Source organism: Ixodes scapularis, unplaced genomic scaffold (genome assembly GCF_016920785.2).
Source record: "Ixodes scapularis isolate PalLabHiFi unplaced genomic scaffold, ASM1692078v2 PGA_scaffold1__304_contigs__length_218370807, whole genome shotgun sequence".
NCBI lineage: Eukaryota > Metazoa > Arthropoda > Arachnida > Ixodida > Ixodidae > Ixodes > Ixodes scapularis.
Window position 1 is genome coordinate 215,311,474 of NW_024609846.1, and position 23,005 is coordinate 215,334,478.

At 46.8% G+C, this 23,005-nt stretch overlaps 2 protein-coding genes across 2 annotated transcripts in view; one reads left to right on the plus strand and one right to left on the minus strand.

Annotated features, from left to right (window-relative positions):
• The first annotated feature begins 6,513 nt into the window (after positions 1-6,513).
• On the plus strand, positions 6,514-7,559 carry LOC121835921 (piggyBac transposable element-derived protein 4-like). The gene is made up of 2 exons (XM_042290469.1): positions 6,514-6,559; positions 6,823-7,559. The coding sequence occupies exons 1-2, from the start codon at positions 6,514-6,516 to the stop codon at positions 7,557-7,559; spliced, it is 783 nt and encodes a 260-aa protein (XP_042146403.1).
• Positions 7,560-7,679: 120 nt separating this feature from the next.
• Positions 7,680-23,005, minus strand: part of LOC121835922 (probable glutamate receptor) — a 71,799-nt gene continuing 56,473 nt past the window's right edge. The window contains exons 2-5 of the mRNA XM_042290470.1: positions 21,300-21,403; positions 11,169-11,259; positions 8,264-8,425; positions 7,680-7,724 (exon numbers count right to left, since the gene is read on the minus strand). Of these exons, the coding sequence (XP_042146404.1) occupies positions 7,680-7,724; positions 8,264-8,425; positions 11,169-11,259; positions 21,300-21,388 (387 nt within the window). The 5' untranslated portion in view covers positions 21,389-21,403. The remainder of the gene's footprint in view (positions 7,725-8,263; positions 8,426-11,168; positions 11,260-21,299; positions 21,404-23,005) is intronic.

The window sequence follows — 23,005 nt, forward strand, 5'->3', positions numbered from 1 at the left end:
TTGGGTGAGCATCAGCAGCACCATGGCGGACATGTGGGATGCTAAAATAGGAATCCGACAAATGCCCTTACATACGCGATTGGTGCATATGTGTGTGGACGGCTTAACGCCCAGAAGAGCCTTCTGGGTGCGCGAAATCTTTCGGCACAGACATATACCGACGGGTACCCGGCAAACCTTGTTCCTAGGCTGAGGGACCGAGACACAGAGCTCTTTCGAAGGCGATTTTTAACTGCGGGTCTTTGAAACCAGGATCACTCATACCGAATAGAGAGTGATGAGGTCGTACCCAATCAATTAGTCGCTCAGAGTCCATGACTCTGGATCGCCTGCCCGACCCTTTGCTTGGAGAGCAGCTTTTCTACTTCCTCTTCTTTCAATGCCAAAGGAAAAAATAACAACAAAAGAATCGTCGTGCACGCGCTGTTCCGCAACAGCAAGCACGGCATAAGGAGCGTGAGAGCGCTAACAGAGCGCTTCTGTAGCGCTAACAGAGCGCTAACAAAGCGCTTTGAAGCGCTAACAGAGCGTTACATAACGCGCTAGGAAGCACCACATGAGAACTCCTTCGAGCGCTCACGTAGCGCTAACTTAGCGCTCCGCTGTATGTGCGAACCGGTCTTTCGAGTGTAGCCGCAAAGGCCTTTGTCCCTACTCACCGTTCGAACGCAGACGCCGAGCGCCGGAAGCCGGTGCTTGCCGTTCGAATGCGTTCGAACTGCGAGTAAAGATAAAGTCAGCTATGCGGAGTGCAAGTTCGTCTGCTTCTTTTGCAGCGGTTGTGTTGGCGTCAAAACGCCGAACTCTGATTGGCTCTGATTGAAGGATACTGGGTAGACCTCAAGGCATGTGAGATGCTGAAAGGTATATACCCACCATCCCTCAATCAGAGTCAGTCGGAGCTCGGCGTTTTGACGTCTACACAACCGCTGCAAAAGAAGCAGACGAAGTGACGCGCCGCACATGCCCGCACTCTCCTCACCATCCCCACGCTACGCAGCACACTGTACGCAGATGACATTGCCCTTTGGGTCCACTCTGGCTCCGACCAACACATTGAAGCAACACTCCAACACGGCCTTAACCAAGTCCTACACCACATCGAACTTTTGGAGCTCCAATGCTCCCCACACAAACCCGCTCTCCTCACCTTCACGCTCCCTCGCCACAAACCCCCCCCCCCCCCCCATCCAACTTTTTATACACTTTGACCCAAAACCACACACACAACGAATTTGACTCTTAGGCCTCACCCTCACACATAGCAGATCACCCGCACCCACCCTCCAACACGTTATGAAATATGTTACCCAAACCACGCACCTCATTAGAAGGATCGCCATTACACACTACGCTATCAAGGAACAGGACCGCCTCTGGCTCGTCCATAGTTTTCTACTCAACCGTATCCTATACCAGCTACCCTTTAACCTTACAGCCACCCAACTCGACTCCGTTGATGCGCTGCTCAGGAAGACACATAGACATGCACTCCTGCTCCCCCCTCACGCCCCAACGCACCGCCTGCTCGACCTCGGCATACACAACACAATACGCGAACACCTAGACGCCCACCACATGTCCCAACTCACCCGCCTCGCATTCTCGCCCGAAGGGCACTACATTCTTACCTCTATAAACATATTCACCCCCACCATCCCCCCCCCCCCCCCCCTTACACTCCCCATTCCACCGCACATACGTAACCGCATCCGAGTCCACCCAATCCCTCGCCACATGCACCCAAATTTCCATGCAGCCCGGCGACTAGCACGAGCCAGCACCCACGCCAAACTATACCCAGCATGACAATGAACACTATATATTGATGCCACACCCTACCCTCACAAACCTGCACACTGTGTAACTGTTCTCGGCCAACACCCACCACCAAACGTCACGGCGGCCACCATCCTCACTACGAACTCAACCACGGCGGAAGAAGCGGCCATTGCCCTTGCGCTCGCCCAGAGCCCCACCCCCCAATTCGTCCTATCTGACTCTCAGCAGGCCATCCGCAACTTTATTCGCGGTAATATCAATCAATCAATCAATCAATCAATTTATTTCTTCTCCATCTGAGAGGGGAAGGCAGGGAAAAAAACAGCATGTCGATACTTGACGAAGCCCCCGCCTCCCCTTTACATCCGCAGAAGCATAGCCCATAGCCTTCCAAAGTCTCACCATCAACCCTCCGTCCGACATCGTGACCCAACTGTGGACACCAGCCCACACAGGCGTAGGCGCTAATGAGATGGTGCACGATCGTGCTCGCGAACTTATCGACCGAGCCGCCATTTTAACTACGCCTACTCGCGATGCCCCTGCAGGCAAGCCTACCTCCCTTTTGCAATGCAAGGATATTATTACCCTGCACTACCGCCTCCTCCACCGCCAATACCCAACCCCGCACCCACATCTTTCCCAGGAGGCAGCACACATGCTGAACCTCCTGCAAACACAGACTTCCCCTCACCGAACAGAACTAATATGCACTCACACACACCTTTTTACCACCCCCGCTTGTCCTGCCTGCGGGGCACTCGACACTGACAACCATTCCCTTTGCGAATGCCCCGCAGATCCAAACCCCCCTCTTCCCTCCCTTCACCTCTGGCAGCAGATGTTGCGCGACCCGGAGGAGTCAGGCAAAGTCCTGACCAGACTTGTACGTAATCCGTTACAAGTAACGAAATTACTTGTAATCCCTTACATTTATCAGTAATTTAGTAACGGAATAATTACATATTTTCTAGAGTAATTTTAAAGTAATTCCCTTACATTTTTGACGTAACGGATTCCTTGTAATCCGTTACTTTTTTTTTGTCAGCTCCAGTCCCCCCCCCCCCTCCCATTCTAAATAAAGTTTTTTTTTTTTTTTTTTTTCATTTTTGTAAAGTCGAGTGCAGTGACACTGTCACGCGAATCGACCAACGCAAAGATAGGCTTGGCACTGCTCAGTTCCGCAAAGCCTTTTTTTGCAACACCAAGCCCCTAAATCTATCTTTTTTTTAGACCCTAACATCAATGTCAAAAAATCCAAATAAACAATTCTTAAAAAAAAAAAGGGGGGGGGGGGTTAAGCTATTTCCGCTTTTTTTTTAGTCACTTTGTTTTTTCTTTGCGATCGAAGACAGGGAGAGGAGGACACCATGTGATTGTACGCCTCTTTGTGAAGCTCGTGGGGTTAAGTGCACTGAAAAGAATTAACAATGTCCTTCGCGGTTATAGTGACTACGACCATTTTCATAATGTCACAACACGAGACAACGCTCCGTGTACCCTACCCTTTCTGTAAGTCAGCTTTTTGCGAGCACTTAGAAAATGATAATAACCTTCCTTTTTCTTCCTGTTTTGCCCCAGCAGGACGCATCTTATCTCAAACAGGTATTTTTTACAAATGAAACATAATGGTGGCTGACCTAGACTTGATATTCTTAGGGTGCCTTCATCCCTAGATATTCTGGGCTTGAGGATAGAGTGAAATTCGCGGGTGGGGCCATAGCGCGGCTTACTTAGTACTCTACCCTTTGCTGCCCGTGGCATCAGTGGACGTCTATCTGGAGAACACCGGAGTAAACTGCAGTCAGTTCGTACTCCGTGCGTTTTTGAACGGCACCAAGGTGCACACGGCAAACGTGCGTTTACATTTCGTTGTTTTAACCGACGTTCTAATTAATTGTTATGAGTGTCCTTCTTTTTCTGTTATTACTTATATTTATATACTGGGAACTTTTTTTTATTCACCAACGTCTCAAGTGAGGCTCGATCTGTTCAGAACCAAAGAAAGAAGAATATCGAGACAAACCTTATTTATTATTTAATTATCACCTTACTGTTACAACTATGTTTTGCTATTGATGACTTCCACAGCTTCGCGATTTAGACAATAGAAAATTTTAGTAGATCGGTTCGATAACGATATCCGATACTTCGCCGCCGTCTTTGCGTATGTATCATATCGTTATGGGGTACCGTTATCGCGGGTAATGGAGGTATCGGAAGGATCTACTAAATCTCTCGAATAGCAGGCAACGGCTGCAACGACGAAGCTTTGCTCTACACTCGAGGTAGATAGTACTTCCCTTGCTTCGCTAAAAAGCTCAATGCAGAGCATGAAGCATTCGTGAGGAACAATAAGGCACTCCCATCCAGTGCCTCAGCTCAAATGGTGTTCAGCGTAGCGGTCGACATATTGAGTAAGAAATAACGCGAAATGTCTGACGAGATTTTCGAGAGCCAGCTGGTGCACAAATAACTCAACGTCATTAAATGGAACAGGTGGCAACAGTAAGAACTTTAATAGCCCTCTTCCCTTTGTTCCTTACTTGAGGACAATAATGTTAAAAGTAACGCCACGAAAGTAACGGATTACTTTTTGTGGTAACGGTCAGTTACTTTCATGGGAGGGTAATTGTAATTGTAATAAATTACAATTTAGCCTTGAGTAATTGTAAATGTAATTCCTTACTATTTTTCAGTAACGTGTACAAGTCTGGTCCTGACCACCTCCCGGGCCCTGGCGGTCGCGGCGGTCCTCTGGGCCTCCATCACCCCCAGTATTTGATCCCGGAAGACTAATAAAGACTCCCCCTCCTCCTCCGCATAACTTTCCGTCTTCGAGCTAATCATTTAAACCGGAGTTCGGCGCCCTGGGCCGACTTGCTAGAAACAGCGTCTCTGCCGAGACCGGATGGAAGAAAGCACTGGCCAAGCCAGCGCACGAGCGGGACTCAAACCGCGTCTCAAGACGCTCGTGCGCCCCAGCCCTCGCACTGCTTTCTTTCACCCAGTCTCGGCTGAGACGCTGCTCTAGCGAGCCGGCGCTGGCGTCCTCGCGCTCTCTAATCTTATTCTCTCTCTCCGTTTAAGCCTGCATAGGCGGCGTTTCGCGGACCCCCTAGTAATGACGTTTAGGAGGAAAGGCCACGTCTGTTCTTCTACGTGTTCTTATTCACACACGTACTTCACAAGTTTCCGCCTTAATTTTGAAACCCAGCTCAGCGAAATATAATGGGCATTCTTCTTTATAACGACGTCCCCCCCAAAAAAGAATTATTGGGCGATTAAAAATATTTTTAACATTCCTTCTCTCATAGCGGGTGGGAACAGTGCCGTAAAAGGACTCAGCGGGTTTGGTGCAACTAAAGTCACTGGATCCTGGGAAAGTAACGCCAAGCTCCCCGTGTGGTCGCCATCTTGGTCCGTGAAATGAGCAATTTTTCCTTGACCCCTCCGTTCTTGGTGAGCCGATCTAGATTCGCTGGTGACGGGTAGCTTTATGGAGTGGTTTTTTGTATACTGAGATATTGCTAACCACACACCGGCGAAACAGGCGTACACCTTCGTACCACCACCAGATGCTGTGTCGGTGATTGGAGTCACTGAAAAATAAGTTTACTGTATTGAAATACGCAAGAAGAACAATACAATTGTAAGAGATCCATGAAGATAGGCATGAATAATAAGTTGATTGCATACACACTGCCAAAGACTCTTATATTGGCGAGGAGCGCCTCCAGTATGCGATGATGCTCCATTGTAATCTTGGCGCAACTGGTTTAGAACGACCCTCTGGAAGCTTCGAAGATTTAAATGGACCAAGATGGCGATTTCCATGGCAACGTAGACCGATTAGCCAATCACCTTGCTATATTTGGGTCGTCTGTATGTTAGTATCCGTTTGTGTCCGGCAAGCAGGTAGGGAAGGCAATGGCGCTACTTTCCCAGGATCCAGTGACTTTAGGTGCAACCAGGGCCCGTTTGCTCGAAGCACTAACCGCGGCTAAAGTTAGCCGCAGTACCTAGGAGAGGGATTTTGAAATCACGCGACTGGCTCGGTAGGGATGCGGGGAAACATGGCGGCGCCCCAGCGAGTGAGAGCCGTTCGCTTTGGAAATAATATGTCGTTGTAGCTGCAATATCGGGCGCGTTAGTCAGCAACGAATGGTGCAGGAAGCTTTCACTTTGCTTTACCTCACTTAAACCGCAAAGCATGGGCAATGACATCGCCGCATTGTTTAGATAGTGTTTCGGTTCTGGGCATTCCTAAGCCTAAATGAACGCGATAATTGTCGGCATGGCAACGTCTTTGGAAAGCGGATTGTTGATAGCACACAAAAGCAGACAGCGTCCCAACAGAACTTTTATCTAAATCATGCAAGCACCGAGGTGCATGCTACGACTGTAGTTGCACGCGTCGCACGTGCTGGCGTCTGTAGTAGTAACCGTTCTAAAACAAAAAGTAAGAAACAACTTTTGCCTTGCACGCGCGTTCGTTAAAGCCTTATTATGATTTTTTACTTCGAATCTTTTATAACTCTTTCAAGCACGGTGGTTAGCACCTCATACCACCATTTCAATATTTTTTCCCCTTGTGGCATGGTGGTTTGGGTAAGAAACCACCAGTGCTTCTCTTTCTCGAGCTTCGCGCTGCTTACACCAGATGGCGCTAGCTTCCTTGCGCGCTCCAACCACGTGGAAAAAAAGTTTTGTTGACGCTCTCCGGCTGCTATGGCGCCTCCCCCGTTTGATCCCAAAAGATTTTACAAATCAGAAGGTAAGTGCTTACTCTACAATACTGATAACAGCAAAAAAGAAAGTATGTGAGTGTACAATATATAATCTGCAAGAAAATAATTACGGCACTTCATTATGGCTTAGCGTCTCTGTGTTGCATGTTGTGGTCATCAGAAGTAGCCACCATGCCTGAAGTGACTTGAGCTTTCTCATTGCAAATCCGGTGACCAGTGTGCTGAGGTCTAAAATGTAGCCAAATTATGTGAAAAATAAAGTGCTCATTCTCATTGTTTGCTGTTACAGAGGAAGAATATGAGGACATACAGTGTCAGTGGACACTGTATGTCCTCATACACTTGCCGAAATTACAAGCCGACAAATCAATGACAAGAGGGGACACAGACTATTCAGTGAGTGATGAGAGCCTGTGCTGCTTCAAGTGGAAGGACAAGAGAACAGTTCACCTCTTGTCGAACTTCCATGACCCGGCAGATGAAGTCGAAGTTGACAGAAAAAACAAGGACGGAACTGTCAGCAAGGTATCCTGCCCTGCAGCCTTGCAAGACTACAACCGCAATATGAATTTCGTTGACAAGTTTGATCAACTGAAAGGTAAATACCAGGTTGACAGAAAATCACGGAAGTGGTGGCACAGGATTTTCTTCCATTTTCTCGATTGCTGCGTTGTGAATGCGTTCATAATCTTCAAAGAACTTGAAGATTCCGAGAAGACGACCCTCAAAGACTTTCGCAGAAGTGTCATTGCATCATTGACTGCAGAAGGACAAGTTGGCTCTAGCTCTAAGCGAAAGTCATCAACCAACCAGACTGTCCAACTGAAAAAGTCAAAGCCCTACGTAGCCCCGATCATCCGTGTCACTGAGTCCAAGCACCAGCCAAAGAAATGCACGTCACGGAGGTGTGCAAATTGCAGCACGAAAGCGCAACCGACAAGAACAACATGGATGTGCGAAACCTGCAGCGTCCCACTCTGCCTTAGGAAAGAAAAAAATTGCTTCTCGGATTTCCACAGGAAGTGATTTTGGATGCCCTTCGAGCATGGTGGTTACCTGAACTGACCACCCCATATATTCCTATCTACACTGATTTAAATGTTTTCTTTTTGCCAAAAACGAGTTTTCTTGTCCGTAGTTCACTGTTTAATCAATAAAGTTCCGTTTTTTTGCTAAAACGAACTTCTGTGCCTGAAAGAGATAAGAGGAAGGCCAGCGCGCGTCGACCGTAGAATTACAGTTCCAGCGTTCTCCTCGCGATGCTTGGATAATTTAGAAGAAAGTCTGTTGGGACGCTGTCTGCTTTTGTGTGCTATCAATACCCGGCCGATTGAGTCAAGGCAATCCGCTTTCCAAAGACGTTGCCATGCCGACAATTATCGCGTTCATTTAGGCTTAGGGATGCCCAGAATCGAAACACTATCTAAAGAATGCGCCGATGTCATTGCCCATGCTTTGCGGTTTAATTGAGATAAGGCAAAGCGAAAGCCTCCGACACCATTCGTTGCTGACTAACGCGCTCGATAATGCAGCTACAACGACATATTATTTCCAAAGCGAGCGGCGCTCACTCGCTGGGGCGCCGCCATGTTTCCCCGCATCCTTACCGAGCCAGTCACGTGATTTCAAAATCCCTCTCCTAGGTACTGCGGCTAACTTTAGCCGCGGTTAGTGCTTTGAGCAAACGGGCCCAGAATGCCCCCTGTTGCCGCGAGGGTGAGACGGCATACCTGTTCGTCGAAGGCGTAGATGTAGCCGAAGACGTCGGTGCTGTACATCTGCCGTCTGCCGGCCATGTGGACGCCGTCCGCGTAGTAGAAGGCCGGCAGAGGCTGCATGGCGCCCACCCGGTCCGCGTTCATGGCCATAGGTCCGGCGGCCACGTTGCACACCTGCAGAAACAGTCACCAGGGCCCCTGGGATAACGTCCGCTTCCGTCCTGAGGACCACATGCCAGTCCACAAAGCCACTGCTTACGGTCTGCGGAAGATGTCTAAGGCGTTAGTTCCACCTTGTACGACCTGCCCGGTCACACTGATTATATAAAAACAGTCCGCAGGGATGCCTAAAATATGCAAATGTAAAAAAAAAAAAAAAAAAAAAAAAAACGCTCGAGGCGTTTTTGAAAACGTTTCTGGCCTTATGTGGACAGTGAACATTATTTCGTGTGCAGTATAAGAAGTGTGGCTGCGGCTTAATGAACGCGAAGAGAAAACTGGAGGAAAATACGAGAAAAAAAAAAGGATTCATATTGTAGAAAATAATGTATTATAAGTGGGCTTTGTGCAGACGTACCGTGCCGGCGTCCCTTTCCCCATCCGCACTGCCCCAGTTCGCTGCCTGTCCACTATGGCTGCGTATTGAGTGAAGACACGTCAGTGCTTACCTCATGCGCCTCCAACAAATTGCGTGTTTACTAATTGAGCCCTACTTGTAATGTATAGAACAACGGTCGTAAGAACAGAGAAAAAGCAGACGTGTCCTCTCTCCCAGTGACACCTCGGTTCAGATATTAAAAAAAAAAAAATTGCGTCTAAGCGTAAGCAAGAAGAGCGACAAAAAAAGAGTACACATTGCAGTAAAAGAAATAAAACTCACTTTTTGCAATCGTAACGACTGTCCATGGCTCGCGCCCAGGTGCGCGTGTATAGACCAACAGAGTGTTTCAAAAGAAGCCTGCTTTGCCCACACCAGATTGTGGGCAGTGCGCATGCGCAGTACCGACAGCAGCGCCACCCCAGTGGCGTGACGTTAGCGAGTTGAGGTAGTCTATAACGCGCGAAGTGCTGCACTCACCTTAGTGAGTGCAGCACTTCGCGCGTTATAGACTGGTCACCCTGAGCATGTAACCAGAGATGGAAAAATTACTTTCAAAAGCAATTGAATTACATTGCTAATTACTTTCTTCAAACTGCGAAAATGTAATTAAGTTACATTACACAGCACGTTGACTTAAAGCAAAAAATATTACATTACAATTACTTTCCAAAAGTAAGAAAATTATTTTGATACTGCTTTTCAATACCTTGAGACAGTAATTCGTGCTCATTTTATTTACGGTATATCTATTACAACTCAGATCCTTTTGTTTATACATCGCAACAGCATCATGCGCCTCAAAGTGAACCCTACTGAACAGTCGTTCCACTGGCGTACACGAAAGGAGTATTAAAGGAGCTGTGCAACAATTTTTGTACTCTGCAGAAATACCGCTTAAAACGGATCCCTAACGTTAATGACCTATGAAACACGCGTTAGTTTTTCACCCCACGCAATAGAAGTCCCAGAAAAAAATTAAAGAACAACGAGCAGCGTTCCCCCCCTCAACTCGCAGCCAGAACAAGCGGCCACGTGATCTGGAGCCGATTATATGCCGCCAGTCTTGATCATAGCCACGCGCTGTGGTTGGCAAAGCGCAGGACACGCGCTGAGTTCCAGACATTGTTATGGCTCGGCTGTTGTCGTCGTTGCAGCGATTGGACACGGGTCACTACCCGAACGCTTCTCGAGCTAGCAATTATCACGAGCCCAAGTCGAGTGCCCATGCTATGCTCGGGTCCAATCTATGAACCGCATTCAAATATCGTCACTTGGGTGTACTGCGATCCCCGAGTTACGTCATCAAATTTTGCAAAGGAGAGATTGAATGAAAATGATCGCTTTTGTCCTTGAAATTACACCGCAACAAAGGAGTTTCTTGGCCAATGGCGTTGCGTGTGAGTATCCTTGAGTCCCAGGTGTGCCAGTAAGCTCGTGTAGAGAGAAAAACACTCCAATTGAATATCGTTGCACAGCTCCTTTAAACACGATGAGTATCTTCTTCCTTAGATGTAACTCTAAGACAGCCGACTCACCGGTGTCGCTGTTAATTTATCAGTGAAGTTTGTTAGTTAAAGGGTGATGTGATTCCGTCTCTCTGAGTTTGATGAAGTTATAGTTCGTATCAGTAACTCAAGTCGGGCCATTGTAGCTCGTTCTTACAAGAAGTCACCAGTCATCAAGTCATCGTCTTCATTCCGCATCGGACGCAGTCTAAATATTTTCGCTCAAGCTCACCAGGTGAAGAGTTCCCCGGCATTCCTATCGAGGAGTATTGTTCCAAAACAACCGAAGTTCCAAAGTTTGTGCGCATTGCCACACAAAGGGGCTGGCTGCTTCTTGGGCAGACGCGTTGCCAGTCGAGGAAAGGCATGGCGCGAGTTTCTTAAAATGGGCCCTTTCCCAACAAACGGTTCGAGCTCATTTGCTCATTCCCGAATAAACTCTGCACGGAAAGGCGAAGATGTACGCCTCGAGCGGCACCTGGTTCTCTCGCTTCCCATCTTTTCCGACTACAAAAAATCATATTTATTTACAGCCAAAGTGGTATGATGGGCCTCTACGCCATCATTGGACGTGAGGGAGAAATAGACGCTCAAATGAAGAAACCAATCATTTCAGCTCTACTTCGTTTCAGCGTAAGTCCAGACGCTGCAGATAACTACATGCGCGAGCTCCGTTCTTTCAATGTCCACGCCAAGCACGCGCGCTCGTGCAGTGCAAGCACTGTTCAGGGCCACATGCTCGCGCTTGTAGCATCGGCTGCGTCGGACTTTAAACAAGATGTTGTCGTAATTGGAAATAAATTGTTCTTACGTTTCGAACTACGAGGCCCACCTGGCCACCCCAGGACCCGTCCGGCCTCCGGCCACCCCAGTTGCCGTCCGATGGCACGTGGATTGTGGACCTTGAAAGTCAGAGACGATCATCACTTCTACCATTCTTTGGACACCCTAGACTCGTTTTCATCCCAAGAACCGTAGAAAAAGCAGTTCGGCTCCTCGCGCTACTAATTTCCTCCCTTATGTGGAGAATTTATATCTAGGTGCAGTTTAGATTAGATATATGTTATCGTTTCAAGACTTATACCCCTGTCAGACGGGCTAGTTTAGTGTCACTACAAGCGAGTGCACTTCGCCCTTAGTGTCATTTCTGTAGTGTGCCACACGGCTCCTTCCTGAGGAACACACTTGGCTTCGAGTGAGTTTGACGAACTCACTTCGCTCGATCGAGCGCGTGGAATCAGTAGGAGTGTTTCAACAGTAAAACATAACAACACAGAAACCAAAAGCGTGGCGTAAGTTTTATTTTATAAAGAAAAAGAAATTCGTGAAAGCGACGACATGTAAAAGAGTGGCATTGCAAAAACAAAATAGTGGGGTGGACTTGGAGTTTAGGCTGATCTGAATCAAGATTATACTTCGTTTCAGCTTCGGTTCAGACGCAGCCGATGCTACAAGCGCGAGCATGTGGCCCAGAACCGTGCTTGCACTGCACGATCGCGCGTGCTTGGCAGGGATGCTGAAAGCCCGGAGCTCGCGCTTGTAGCTTTGGCTGCGTCTGGACCGAAGCTGAAACGAAGTATAGCGGAGCGCTGAATTGATAAAAGACGACGACAAAGTCAGTCATTCATGGCTGTCATGGTTCGCAGCGAATGATAGAGCCTACTTTTGTTTCAGCATGTAACTATTCGAGACAACACGATAATTATGACCTGATTAGGCAGTTTCAGGGCCTCCTCGTAGACTTCCGTGGAACGAAGCGGAACGCCAAAGTTGGATATGCTTCGTTCTTTATCTTGGCTTGCGATGATCGATCAGAATCATCCAATTTGCATAAAAATCGTCCATTAATGTAATGTTGTTTTAGAGCACAGCTCCTAGGCACCCATTTCTGGGTTGAGCGGCGTCGGCGTAACCGCGCGTTGCATTAAGGGCTGTTTCCCAAAAAGACGTCACACGTGACGTCACGCGTGTCGTCACGTGTCACGTCACGAGGGTAAAATTTTCCCGCTAAAATTTGCGGTAAAAGTTTTTGCTAAGTTTGGCGGAAATTTTTTTCGCTAAATTTAGAGGGAAAATCTTACCCGTGTGACGTCACGTGACGTCACAATTAAAATTTCAGATGTCCTGTCATCTAAAATTTTCCCGCTAAAATTTGCGGTAAAAGTTTTTGCTAAGTTTGGCGGAAATTTTTTTCGCTAAATTTAGAGGGAAAATTTTACCCGTGTGACGTCACGTGACGTCACGATTAAAATTTCAGATGTCCTGTCATCTGAAATTTTCCCGCTAAAATTTGCGGTAAAAGTTTTTGCTAAGTTTGGCGGAAATTTTTTCCGCTAAATTTAGAGGGAAAATCTTACCCGTGTGACGTCACGTGACGTCACAATTAAAATTTCAGACGTCCTGTCATCTAAAATTTTCCCGCTAAAATTTGCGGTAAAAGTTTTTGCTAAGTTTGGCGGAAATTTTTTCCGCTAAATTTAGAGGGAAAATTTTACCCGTGTGACGTCACGTGACGCCACAATTAAAATTTCAGATGTCCTGACATCTAAAATTTTCCCGTTAAATTTTGCGGTAAAAGTTTTTGCTAAGTTTGGCGGAAAATTTTTCCACTAAATTTAGAGGAAACATTTTACCCGTGTGACGTCCCATGACGTCACACTTAAAATTTCAGATGACGTGTCATGTGATGTCACACGTCAATTCAGCGCGAAAATTTCCCCACTAAATTTAGCGGGAAATTTAGGGAAATTTTTACGCTAAGTGGGATGGGAACAGGAGAGGAGGATGGGAGGGTACGGAGGGGGAGCAGCTGGCATACCCTCCCCTTCGTACCCTTCCTCCCTCCTCCTCAAGAGCTTCACTCCAATTCGGCATTTCAGAGAATTGTAAACGTCAATTTTTTTAACGTGTCTTTATTAAGGGGTATCGAAGCCGAGTGGGTTAGCGCCCACCTGATCGGAGTACGTGGAGAGGAAGCTCGCGCTGGAGAAGGAGAACCCAGTGATCCTGAGCTCAATCCCCAGCACTGCCCGAAGAACACACTTCCAATGAAGTGAGTTCGGGGAACACACTACGCTCGCTCCGGTAGACCAAGTGTGTAATCTCGATAGCAGTGTTCAAGGAGTTAAAATAATAGAAGAAATTAACGCTCCGTAAAATTAGTATTATTTTGATAGGACTAATATTAGATGCGCACTTGCTTTCTGTTGGCAGGAAAGTAGTGCATTGTAGAAAAACAAGCGGCTAATCTAGTTTCCTGCCTTGGCCCCTGCGCGACGGCCGACGAAGGCCAGGAGGCACCTGCACGACTCCACCAGGAATATGAAGGTGGCAGGAGAGACGCGAAAGGCTTGCTTGAAGTAGAACTCGCCCAAATTGGGCAAGGTGTCTTCGAACCACCGTTCGTTCCTCTGGAAAGTCCACCGTTGTCGACTGATCACGGGTAGGTTGTCGGTCATGATAGTGGCTATGGTGAAGGCATTGGCCTGCAGCTGCTGATCGATGTTACTTGAAATTCTTGCCTGTGCGTCGGCATCCAGGTCCAGCTGCCTCTTATCTGAAAGGCGTTGGGCTCTCACAGAGAAAAGTGCCCCAAACATGCGCTTCCACTGTCCAACATCGCGGATATTGCCCTCCAGCTCGTCCTCCACACACTCCATGACGTTTCATTGTGGCGAGTGGCGAGTGGCCGAGTGGGCTCGCGCACACCAGATCGGAGCACGCGGAGCGAAGGCTCGCGCTGCAGAACCCAGGAATCCTGGGTTCAATCCCTACTTCTGCTCGTTTCGATCTGTACTCCGTTTCACCTTATGTTGTACCGCAGACAAGGCTAGATGCGCGAGCTCATAGCGTTGGGAGCTACTCTTAACGCACGAGAGCTTGTGCCGCCTTGATATGCCCTAGAGCAAGGAGCTCGCGCTTGTAACCTTTTCTGCGGTACATCATAAGGTGAAACAGAGTATCGTACCGGCGTGCGGACGTGTATCACTGGCTTGTAATGGCTGATCGTAATGATGAAATTGGATTTAGATTTGGATTAAAACTCGTGACTTAGCGCAACAATGTGTGGTAACGTGTTTCTAATAAGACAACGAAATTATTTATGAAAAAAATGCGTATGCACTGTAATATGTTGCGTGCCCATTACTTACCCATCGTTATTGCCATCACTTTGGAGTGACACTAAGTTTTCCCGTGTAGCACCAACACACTTGGAGTGTGTTTCGACGGGTTGAAGTGCACTGGATTGTAGTGACACTAAACTAGCCCGTCTGACAGGGGTATTACACGTTTCAAACGCCAAAAGCATCGCTTCTTCCTCCGGCAACAAAATCTCGTAAGAATTACTTCGTGCGGCGCATGAACACTGCGCAAAACTTGCTTTTTTCTGCAGGTGAAAGTGAATATAGTGGCAAAGAGAAATGCTGCACTTAGCATCGGTACACGGTGCCTAAAACGCGTCTTAATTCCACTGGTGTGCTTAGCGTCCTATTAAGCCCATGCATCCAAAGTGGTCCTGAAGAGGCAACAAATGACGTCACGAAATACGTCATGCTGTCGGACGATCTCGAGGGTTGGTTCCACACTCTAAAAAAAAAAAGGTTATCACCTTACACCCTTTCGTCCCATACAATGCACCCCAAATTCGGCGTATAGCCCACTATAATCGAACAGACGGTACCAAATCTTACGAGGGGCTTGATAATGGTCCGATATAACTTATTAACTAGCTAAAATACGGATCAAAGACCACAGAAAGAAAATACTGAGGTTTTCAGTAAGGCCACAAAAACCCCGATTATTTATTTTTGTTTTTTTGTAACACGTGCGTTAGCTATTTTAATAAGTTGTACCAGACGGCTATCAAGCCTGTCGTGAAAGTTAGCACCGTCAGATCGACGTCAGTGCGCTGTACGTCGCACTGAAGTTTTGGGGTGTATTATATGGGACAAAGGGTGTAAAAATACACCCTTTTTTTCCCGAGAGTGTACAAGTTCCGACAAATGCCAGAGCGAGTATCGCTGTCGTCGTGGCGTCCGACTCCTGGCTGCCGAATCTTCCGTCACCTGTCGAGCTGGAGAGCGACCTGCAGTAGAACTGGCGTCTCCCGCATCTAGTGTAGCGCTCCGGCGACACCGCGAGGATCGTGGCCTGCGACATGATGACATTTTTACGACGTTATAAGGCGCAAATCGAGGGATCACATTTTCGGACGCGGTAAGTACACCAGTCGGAGACGCGTTCCAGGCACTCTAGTATTGGTGTATTACCTCCTGGATAGAAAGGCCGTAGTCGCGAATATTTATACGTCAATTACGATATCTAGGCTTCCGTATTTTCTGTAAATACCGATAAACCCCGAAAGTTAACGCCCGAAACAGTTTCATCGAAATAGAAAACGAAAAACACAGGAAACGCCCGAATAGGAGCTGTCCTTGATAAGAAATGCCCATGTTTCACGGGAGGAAAACTCTTATCTACACATTTTTACTTTGTGCGGACCTAGAACGATCAGCTCCACCTGAACTTTCCGTGAGGCTGCTACCTTCTTTGGAACTACCGTCTATATACTGGGTGTATCAAGGAGCGGTCAGGCTCTTTAAATCGACCGCTAAATTCGGTTTCTTAACCTATCGCGTTCCGATTTCGTACAGCGTTGGCCACAGGTGGTGCATTTTTTTCTATAAAATTCGCAAAGAGCGAGCTTACCTGAGGAAAAAGTAAAAAAAGAAAAAAATCTTAGCTCATATGGAGACTCAGCGAAGCCACCGGTCTTCAAACCATAGGGCGCCCTATGGTTTGAAGACCGGTGGCTTCGCTGCATTTCCGTAGGAGTTAAGCCTTTTTCTTTTTTTCGTTTTTTCTTTAGGTAAGTTCGCTCTTCGCGAATTTTATAGAAAAAATGCACCATCTGTGGCCAACGCTGTACAAAATAAGAACGCGATAGGTTAAGAAACCGAATTTAGCGGTCGATTTAAAGAGTCTGGCCGCTCCTTGATACACCCAGTAGTATCTACTTTCTGTTTGATCACTACAGGGTCGTTTTTTAATATTCGTGCCCCACGTAGAATCCCATGCCCGTGTCCGTCTTTCTTCAACAAGCTGAGCCTCGAGAAAACCATATTTTTCTCTGACGCCAAAACAATACACCGAAAAGTACTGAGTTTGTGGGGAAAAATAATAAACCCCGAGAACACGGAAATGTGACGAGTTAAAACTTACGATACTTCGTTTCAGCCTCGGTCCGAGCGCGGCCGATGTTATGAGCCGAAGGGCCAATCAAAGAGCGCGAAAAGCGCAGTGTCATGGCGTGCCCTCTGCGCTTGATAGGTCTAGCCGGCGGAGGAGCGCGCACAGAGAGACGGCGAATACCGGCTGGTCCTATCAACTGCAGACAGCGCGCCATGACGTTGTGCCTCTTTCGCTGCTTGATTGGCCCTTCGGCTCATAACTTCGACCGCGCTCGGACCGAAGCTGAAACGAAGCATAGAGACCAGTGCGCGGCACGGAGTGAATAAGGAGTGTTGAGTCAGAATTCGGCTGTTACCCCCCATTCACACTGGAAGCGGATCCGCGTTCGCGAAACGGTTGCGAACGCGGTTGTATAAAGATCCAGTGCAATTGCACGCGCATTTGATGTCATCAAATGCGCGTGCAATTGTACTGCATCCTTATACAACCGCGTTCGCAACCGCTTTGCGAACGCGGATCCGCTTCCAGTGTGAATGAGCCCTTAGACTTGTATTGTCACTGATTAAACGCGAGTTCTGCAGCCCAACGCTGGCCCATCACCCGTGCCTAATGTGCGTCACGCTCTGGCCTTCGATAAGTGACGTACGAAATCCGGAACTTGGGCCTTGTAGTTTTGGAGGTGTTGCGCCACCACAGGAAGAAGAGAGGACGAGGGGAGTGCAAATGAAGTTCCCTAACAGCGTTTTTCCTTCGCTCCTTACGCACCCGTTTCAATATGCCGTAGATTGGATGTAAAATGCGGGGTAAATTTTTAATTCTACGGTTTAGTGGAATATATACGCAACATGGTAGTCAATATATTTTATATCGCTAGTGATTGTATGCTACTCGGCAGGAAATTCTCTGGGCCGTTTACAAAATCAACCTTGTATCATTGTATTAACGCCGTACAAAAACACACTCAATTCGCCAAAGTTTCTAGCTGGATAAATCGGAACATATTACGTGAGCTCGCCGCGGTGTGCATCTTCGGCATATAGAACCGCGCGCTGCGACAGATGTGGTTGTTCCTCGCTGTTTAGTGACATAAAAATTAGGTCTGGGAGTCAATTAAAAATTGTATCCCGATTAATCCCCCTTTTAGCTGATTAACTAATCAATTAATAGGTCTTTTTCACATCCATGCATTATACTTTTAAACAAAGATTTTTTTTTTTTTTGCTTTTGCGGAATATGTGATACATGCGCAATATGCACTTTCGATTCTGAATCAGCTTCGATACCTAGTTGATAACAGTTCAAAGACACTCACACTCACATATTATTAATTCAGCTGCGTGAGGCTAAGTCGTTCATTGATATCCTCCGGCAAGAGCGGCCTCCTTTGACTGTTCACAATAGTGTGTGCAGCGGTAAAAGGCAATTCGCACGGCGTTGAAGTGACCGCAACGCGTGCAATCTTCTGCACTTGTCTGGACTTACGAATCTCGCCCTTACACTTTAATTTAGGTTAAAATTTCACCGAAGGTTTGTACTTCATAGAGGTGTATTCTTTCATATTTGCGTGGCGAAAGCATTGTGTTTATACTCTCTTTTGGTTCGTGAAAGGTTTACCGAATAATCGGTAGTTTAATCGATCCCTAATAAAAATGTTCACCAAACATTTCAACTGGCCGGTTATAGAGATTCACGAAGCGTGCTACATTCGGTAGCCAGATTCCCGAACCCTGACGTCAATGACATATAAAACACGCGTTCGTTTTTCATCACACGCCACACAGAACGCAAAAAAAGAAGAAAAAAAAAAACGAGCAGCGTTTATTTTTTTAACTTGCATCCAGAACAAGCGGCCAGATAATCTGGAGCCGATTATATGCCGCCAATGTTAAACATAGCAACGCACTGAGGTTGGCAAAGCACAGGAAACGCGCTGAGTTCAAGACATTGTTATTTCTCGGCTATTGTCGTCATTACTGCGACTGGACACGGGCCACTACCCGAATGCTTGTCCAGCTATTGATCATCACGAACCCGAACCGAGTGCTCATGCAATGCTCGGGTCCAATCTACGAGCCGCATTCAAATATTGTCACTGGGAGATACTGAGGCCGCCCAGCTATAGACATCATCAAGTTTTGCGAAGGAGAGATTGAACAAAAACGCTCGCTTTGGTTCTTAAAGTTATACCGAAACAAAGAAGTTTCTTTGTCAGTGGCGTTTCGTGCCACTATACTTGGGTCCCACTAGTGTCAATAAACTTGCGTACCGTTAAACACATTCCAAGCGAATATCGTTGTACGTCCCTTTCAAGAATTCCACCTGGGAATGTACATATATTTTGATGGCATGCTAAGAATTCAGAAGGCCCTCCACCTCCGGGGAAATTGGTGGCTGAGTGGGCTAGCGCACACCAGCTCGGAGAACGTGGAGCGAAAGCTCGCGCTGCAGAACCCAGAGATCCTGGGCTCAATCCTCACTCCCCTGACCGTTTCGATCAGGATAAGCATCGTACCGGCGTGCGGTCGTGTACCACTACTGCGTGGTGCACGTTAAAGACCCCAGGCTATAGGTTTTATTGCACTGGTTAGATTTCTTATCTACAGCGAGTGACTCGTCGCAACTTTGAAATGGCTGACCAACTACACGCAGTATAAATATCCACACAACCCTAATTATTATTGCTCCACCTCTGGGGGATATCGGTGGCCGAGTGGGCTAGCGCACACTAAAGCGCAAACCAGCTCGGAGAATCTGGAGCGAAAGCTCGCGCTGCAGAACCCAGAAATCCTGGGCTCACTGCCCCCCCCCTTGCTTGCCCGTTTCGGTCAGGATGAGCATCGTACCGGCGTGCGATCGTGTACCACTACTGCGTGCCGCACGTTAAAGATCCCAGGCTGGCGATTGTACCACACTGGCTAAATTTCTCATATAGAGCAAGTGACTCGACGCGTCTTTGTAATGGCTGACGAAGTACACGCTGTCTAAATATCCCCACAACCCCAATTATTGCTTCACCTCCGGCACGAGCTTTCTGCCTTTGGCTGGGATTCGTAGGCAAAGTACCCCTGGCTTTTGATATTTTTCCCAAGATATTTTCTCCCAATAAAGAAAGAAACAAACAACCAATAGCGACCATGTTGAAATAACCTGAGACTGGGGTAGAGAAGAAGCATCAAAGCGTAGAAGGGACAGAAAATAGACAGGACGACGTCTCAAACTCAGCTGTCTATTTTCTGTCTATTTTCTGTCTATTTTCAGTCTATTTTCTGTCCCTTCTACGCTTTGATACTTCTTCTCTACCACAGTCTCAGGTTATTTCAACATGGTTAATATTCACCAGCTCGCCTGCACCCTTACGATTTTTTCTATAAGCAATAGCGCTTCTTCACACGGGCAGCCAGTATTCGGCTGAAGACAACGAGCGCGTATTGGAGGCGGAGTTTCAACTCCAATCCTAGCATGTAACCGACTACATTTGTCCTGGTTTTTGTTTTAGTTTTTAACGCGATAGCATTATTAAGCTACTACTCAAGATTTTAAGCTATGTATATTGTGGTCTCCTAATGCGCAGTAGGTATGCGGAGTAGACCATTTTTGCTCACTGTGCTTGCACCCCATCGCGAATGCGGACCGGTAGTATTCGCTCCTTCACATTCGCACATTCTTCGAAGGACCTGACGACCTTGCCGTCGTCCTAGAGGGCGTCCTAGGGTTTTTCCTGGACGTCGTCCTGTACGTCCTCCCTTATGACGTCAGGGACGTCGCTCTCAAGGTCGTCCTAGACGTCGTCTTAGACGTCCTTGAGGTTTCTCAGAGGTCGTTCAGGAGGTCTTTCTTGAGATCACCCTAGATGTGGTCCTCGAGATTGTCCTAGACGTCGTCTTTAACGTCGACCTCTAAGGACGTCGTCCTCAACGTCGTCCTGGAGGTCTTCCTAGAGGTCGTCCTTAAGGTCGCCTTAGAAGCTGTCTTAGAGGTTGTTCTGGATGTTGTGTTTGACGTCGTCCTCTATTGCGTCGTCCTCAACGCCGTCCTTGACGCCGTCCTAGACAACGTCAAGGACGGCGTCTAGGACGTCTAGGGCGACCTCGAGAACGACCTCTAGGGTGATATCAAAGACGACAAGGACTTAGCGTCGTCCTAGAGGACGACGCTAAGTTTAGCGGCGAGTTTCCCTGCTAAATCAAGCGTAAAAATTGACGTCACGGTCTATTCACCAATTCAGTTTCCCCGTTAAATTTGGCGGTGTGCAACAACAAATGCTCTCACATTCATAGATAATACCCTTGTGGCTTGTTCGAATTTGCCTCAACCACCGATTTGCTGCCTGTGTTTTTTTTTCTCGTTTCAACGGTATAAGGTACGATGTGGCTCTTCGAGCGGAGTTTTTTAATCGGTCTTTTTTATTATTATTCTTTATTGTATATGTGTTTTCTTTAATTCGAGTAAATTAAACAGCAGTCGATAGTCAGAGCTGAGTCTTGCGTACTACCTCCACTTGACCTTTTGTGTTTTTCCATTTTTTTATTTTCCTCATAGCAGTTTGCCGGCTCGGCGGTGAGGACTGGTTTAATGAGTTTATTTTTGTACACCTGCTCTCACTTAACTTTTTTCGAACATATTATTCTGATTTCGCTTTTGTTTTGCGCGTGCCTTGCTGCTAAGGTACAAATTAAAAATGTAATTTATGTAGTGTTGTTTATTCGAACACTGCAGCGCGAGAACTCATTCCCAATCGGAGGGTACTCACTTGAATCCGAGGCCTTGAGAAAGGAGCTGCACCATGTAGCCCGACAGGCCTTTCAAGACGATCGTCCCATTTTTTCCAGCCTCTGGCATCGAAATCGGGAGCAGCTGGAATATCAGGCATATTTGTAGAGAAAGGGCCAACTTTCGCATTTCTTTTCTTACTTTCCAATTATCGGTTCTCAATGTCAGACTTGAACGGTGCTCATTGGTAGTAATTACTTGGAATCGATTACTTTTTTAAATGAATTTGTAATCATTTGTTGACATTTCTTAGAAAGCAGCCCAAGGGAAAACTGATTACTTTTGGAACTACGTGTGAAAGCTACAATTTTTCCTTCCCCTTTCTAATGGCGGCCTTTGTACGCGTTTCCCACCGAGGAATCGTCGACAGAAGGATGATTTACCAAAATCGGTAGATTAAGAAGAGAAGCATATCATAATTCGGTGATCCTAGTCCAGTAATGGACAGTACCTGGGTGGAGAAAAAGAAATCAAGATGATCTAAAGCTAGATTTATATAATGATTTAAATTGTGATTTAAATAACTATGGTTTTACCATAGCGATAAAAATCGGATTTTCTTTTTCCTGTATTCAAAGTTAAGCGCTCATCTAGTAAGAAAGCTTACGACATGAGTGCCTCCCACTTGAATTACTAAAGCCACGTCAAGTGTAATTGACCTTTTTATTACTAATATCGCAGCCAACGTCAGAGTGGCCGGAACCAAAACATTTGGCATAAGTGACCAGATTTCAATTTCTTGTACTTGTACAACATACCCCGCACAGAGGCGTTGCGATGACTTCTATAACCTACAAAGAAAGGACGGATGCTCGCCTATTTGTTTTAAGGAATGCAGTCTTAGAATGTGATCGGTTTATTCCATATTATACGTGAAGGATGCATATAACTCGATTCGCAGGCATTTTTTAAAGCGCTCTATGCCTTACATTTCCCATTTAAAGTAGTGACCGCAAATAAAAGAATAAGAACAAGGTTGTTCCATCGAGACAGCAGTCGAGAGCTGTTGTGGCTCTCTTAGGATGATGGTTACGTCAGAGCTTACACTGTTGCTAACGACAACGCTGTGTGTTTGGCGGGTGCAATCTGAGCAGTTGGGCAATGTTTCAAATGGAATTAATAGTGCGGAGGAAGTTTAAAAGTTGGAATATTGTGCGGAAGGTATACCTAAAAGCAGAGATAATATAATTGATTTGTTTCCTGAAACAGAAACCATTATTTAAACAATCTTTTTAAACAAAAGCAACACACGAAAAAAGCATTGCCGTGGGGATACTACTGCGTTTTAGATTACAATCCACTCTTCTGTGCACCGCCGACACAAAACTACAATACCAAAACGCACACAAAAAGAAGGAAGACAGGACGTCTTCGTCCGTTTTGTTTATTTCAATTTACTTTTTTAATAATTAAGTACACTCTCTCTTGTGACGAGCCGCAAAAGACAACTCGTGCGGCTCGTGCGAGCTCCGGCGCCGCGCTTGCGAGCGCAAAAAAAAAAAAAAAAAAAAAAAAAAAGTGAAAGCCGTTTACAACTCCCTGTAACGCCGAATTGGAGCGCAGCTCTTGAGGAGGAGGAGTGAAGGGTACTGAGGGGAGGGTAGACCCCACCTCCTTCTCCTACTCCTCCCCTCATTCTTTAATATGCTCCGGGGGGGGTCACGTGACCTCGGGGGGGGGGGGGGG

What these genes read in the sequence shown, in the direction of transcription:
- LOC121835921 (XM_042290469.1), top strand. Translation starts at nt 6,514, where the DNA reads ATGGCGCCTCCCCCGTTTGATCCCAAAAGATTTTACAAATCAGAAG. An exon ending in AAGATTTTACAAATCAGAAG is followed by an intron (nt 6,560 to 6,822) that starts GTAAGTGCTTAC and finishes TTGCTGTTACAG; the next exon opens with AGGAAGAATATGAGGACATA.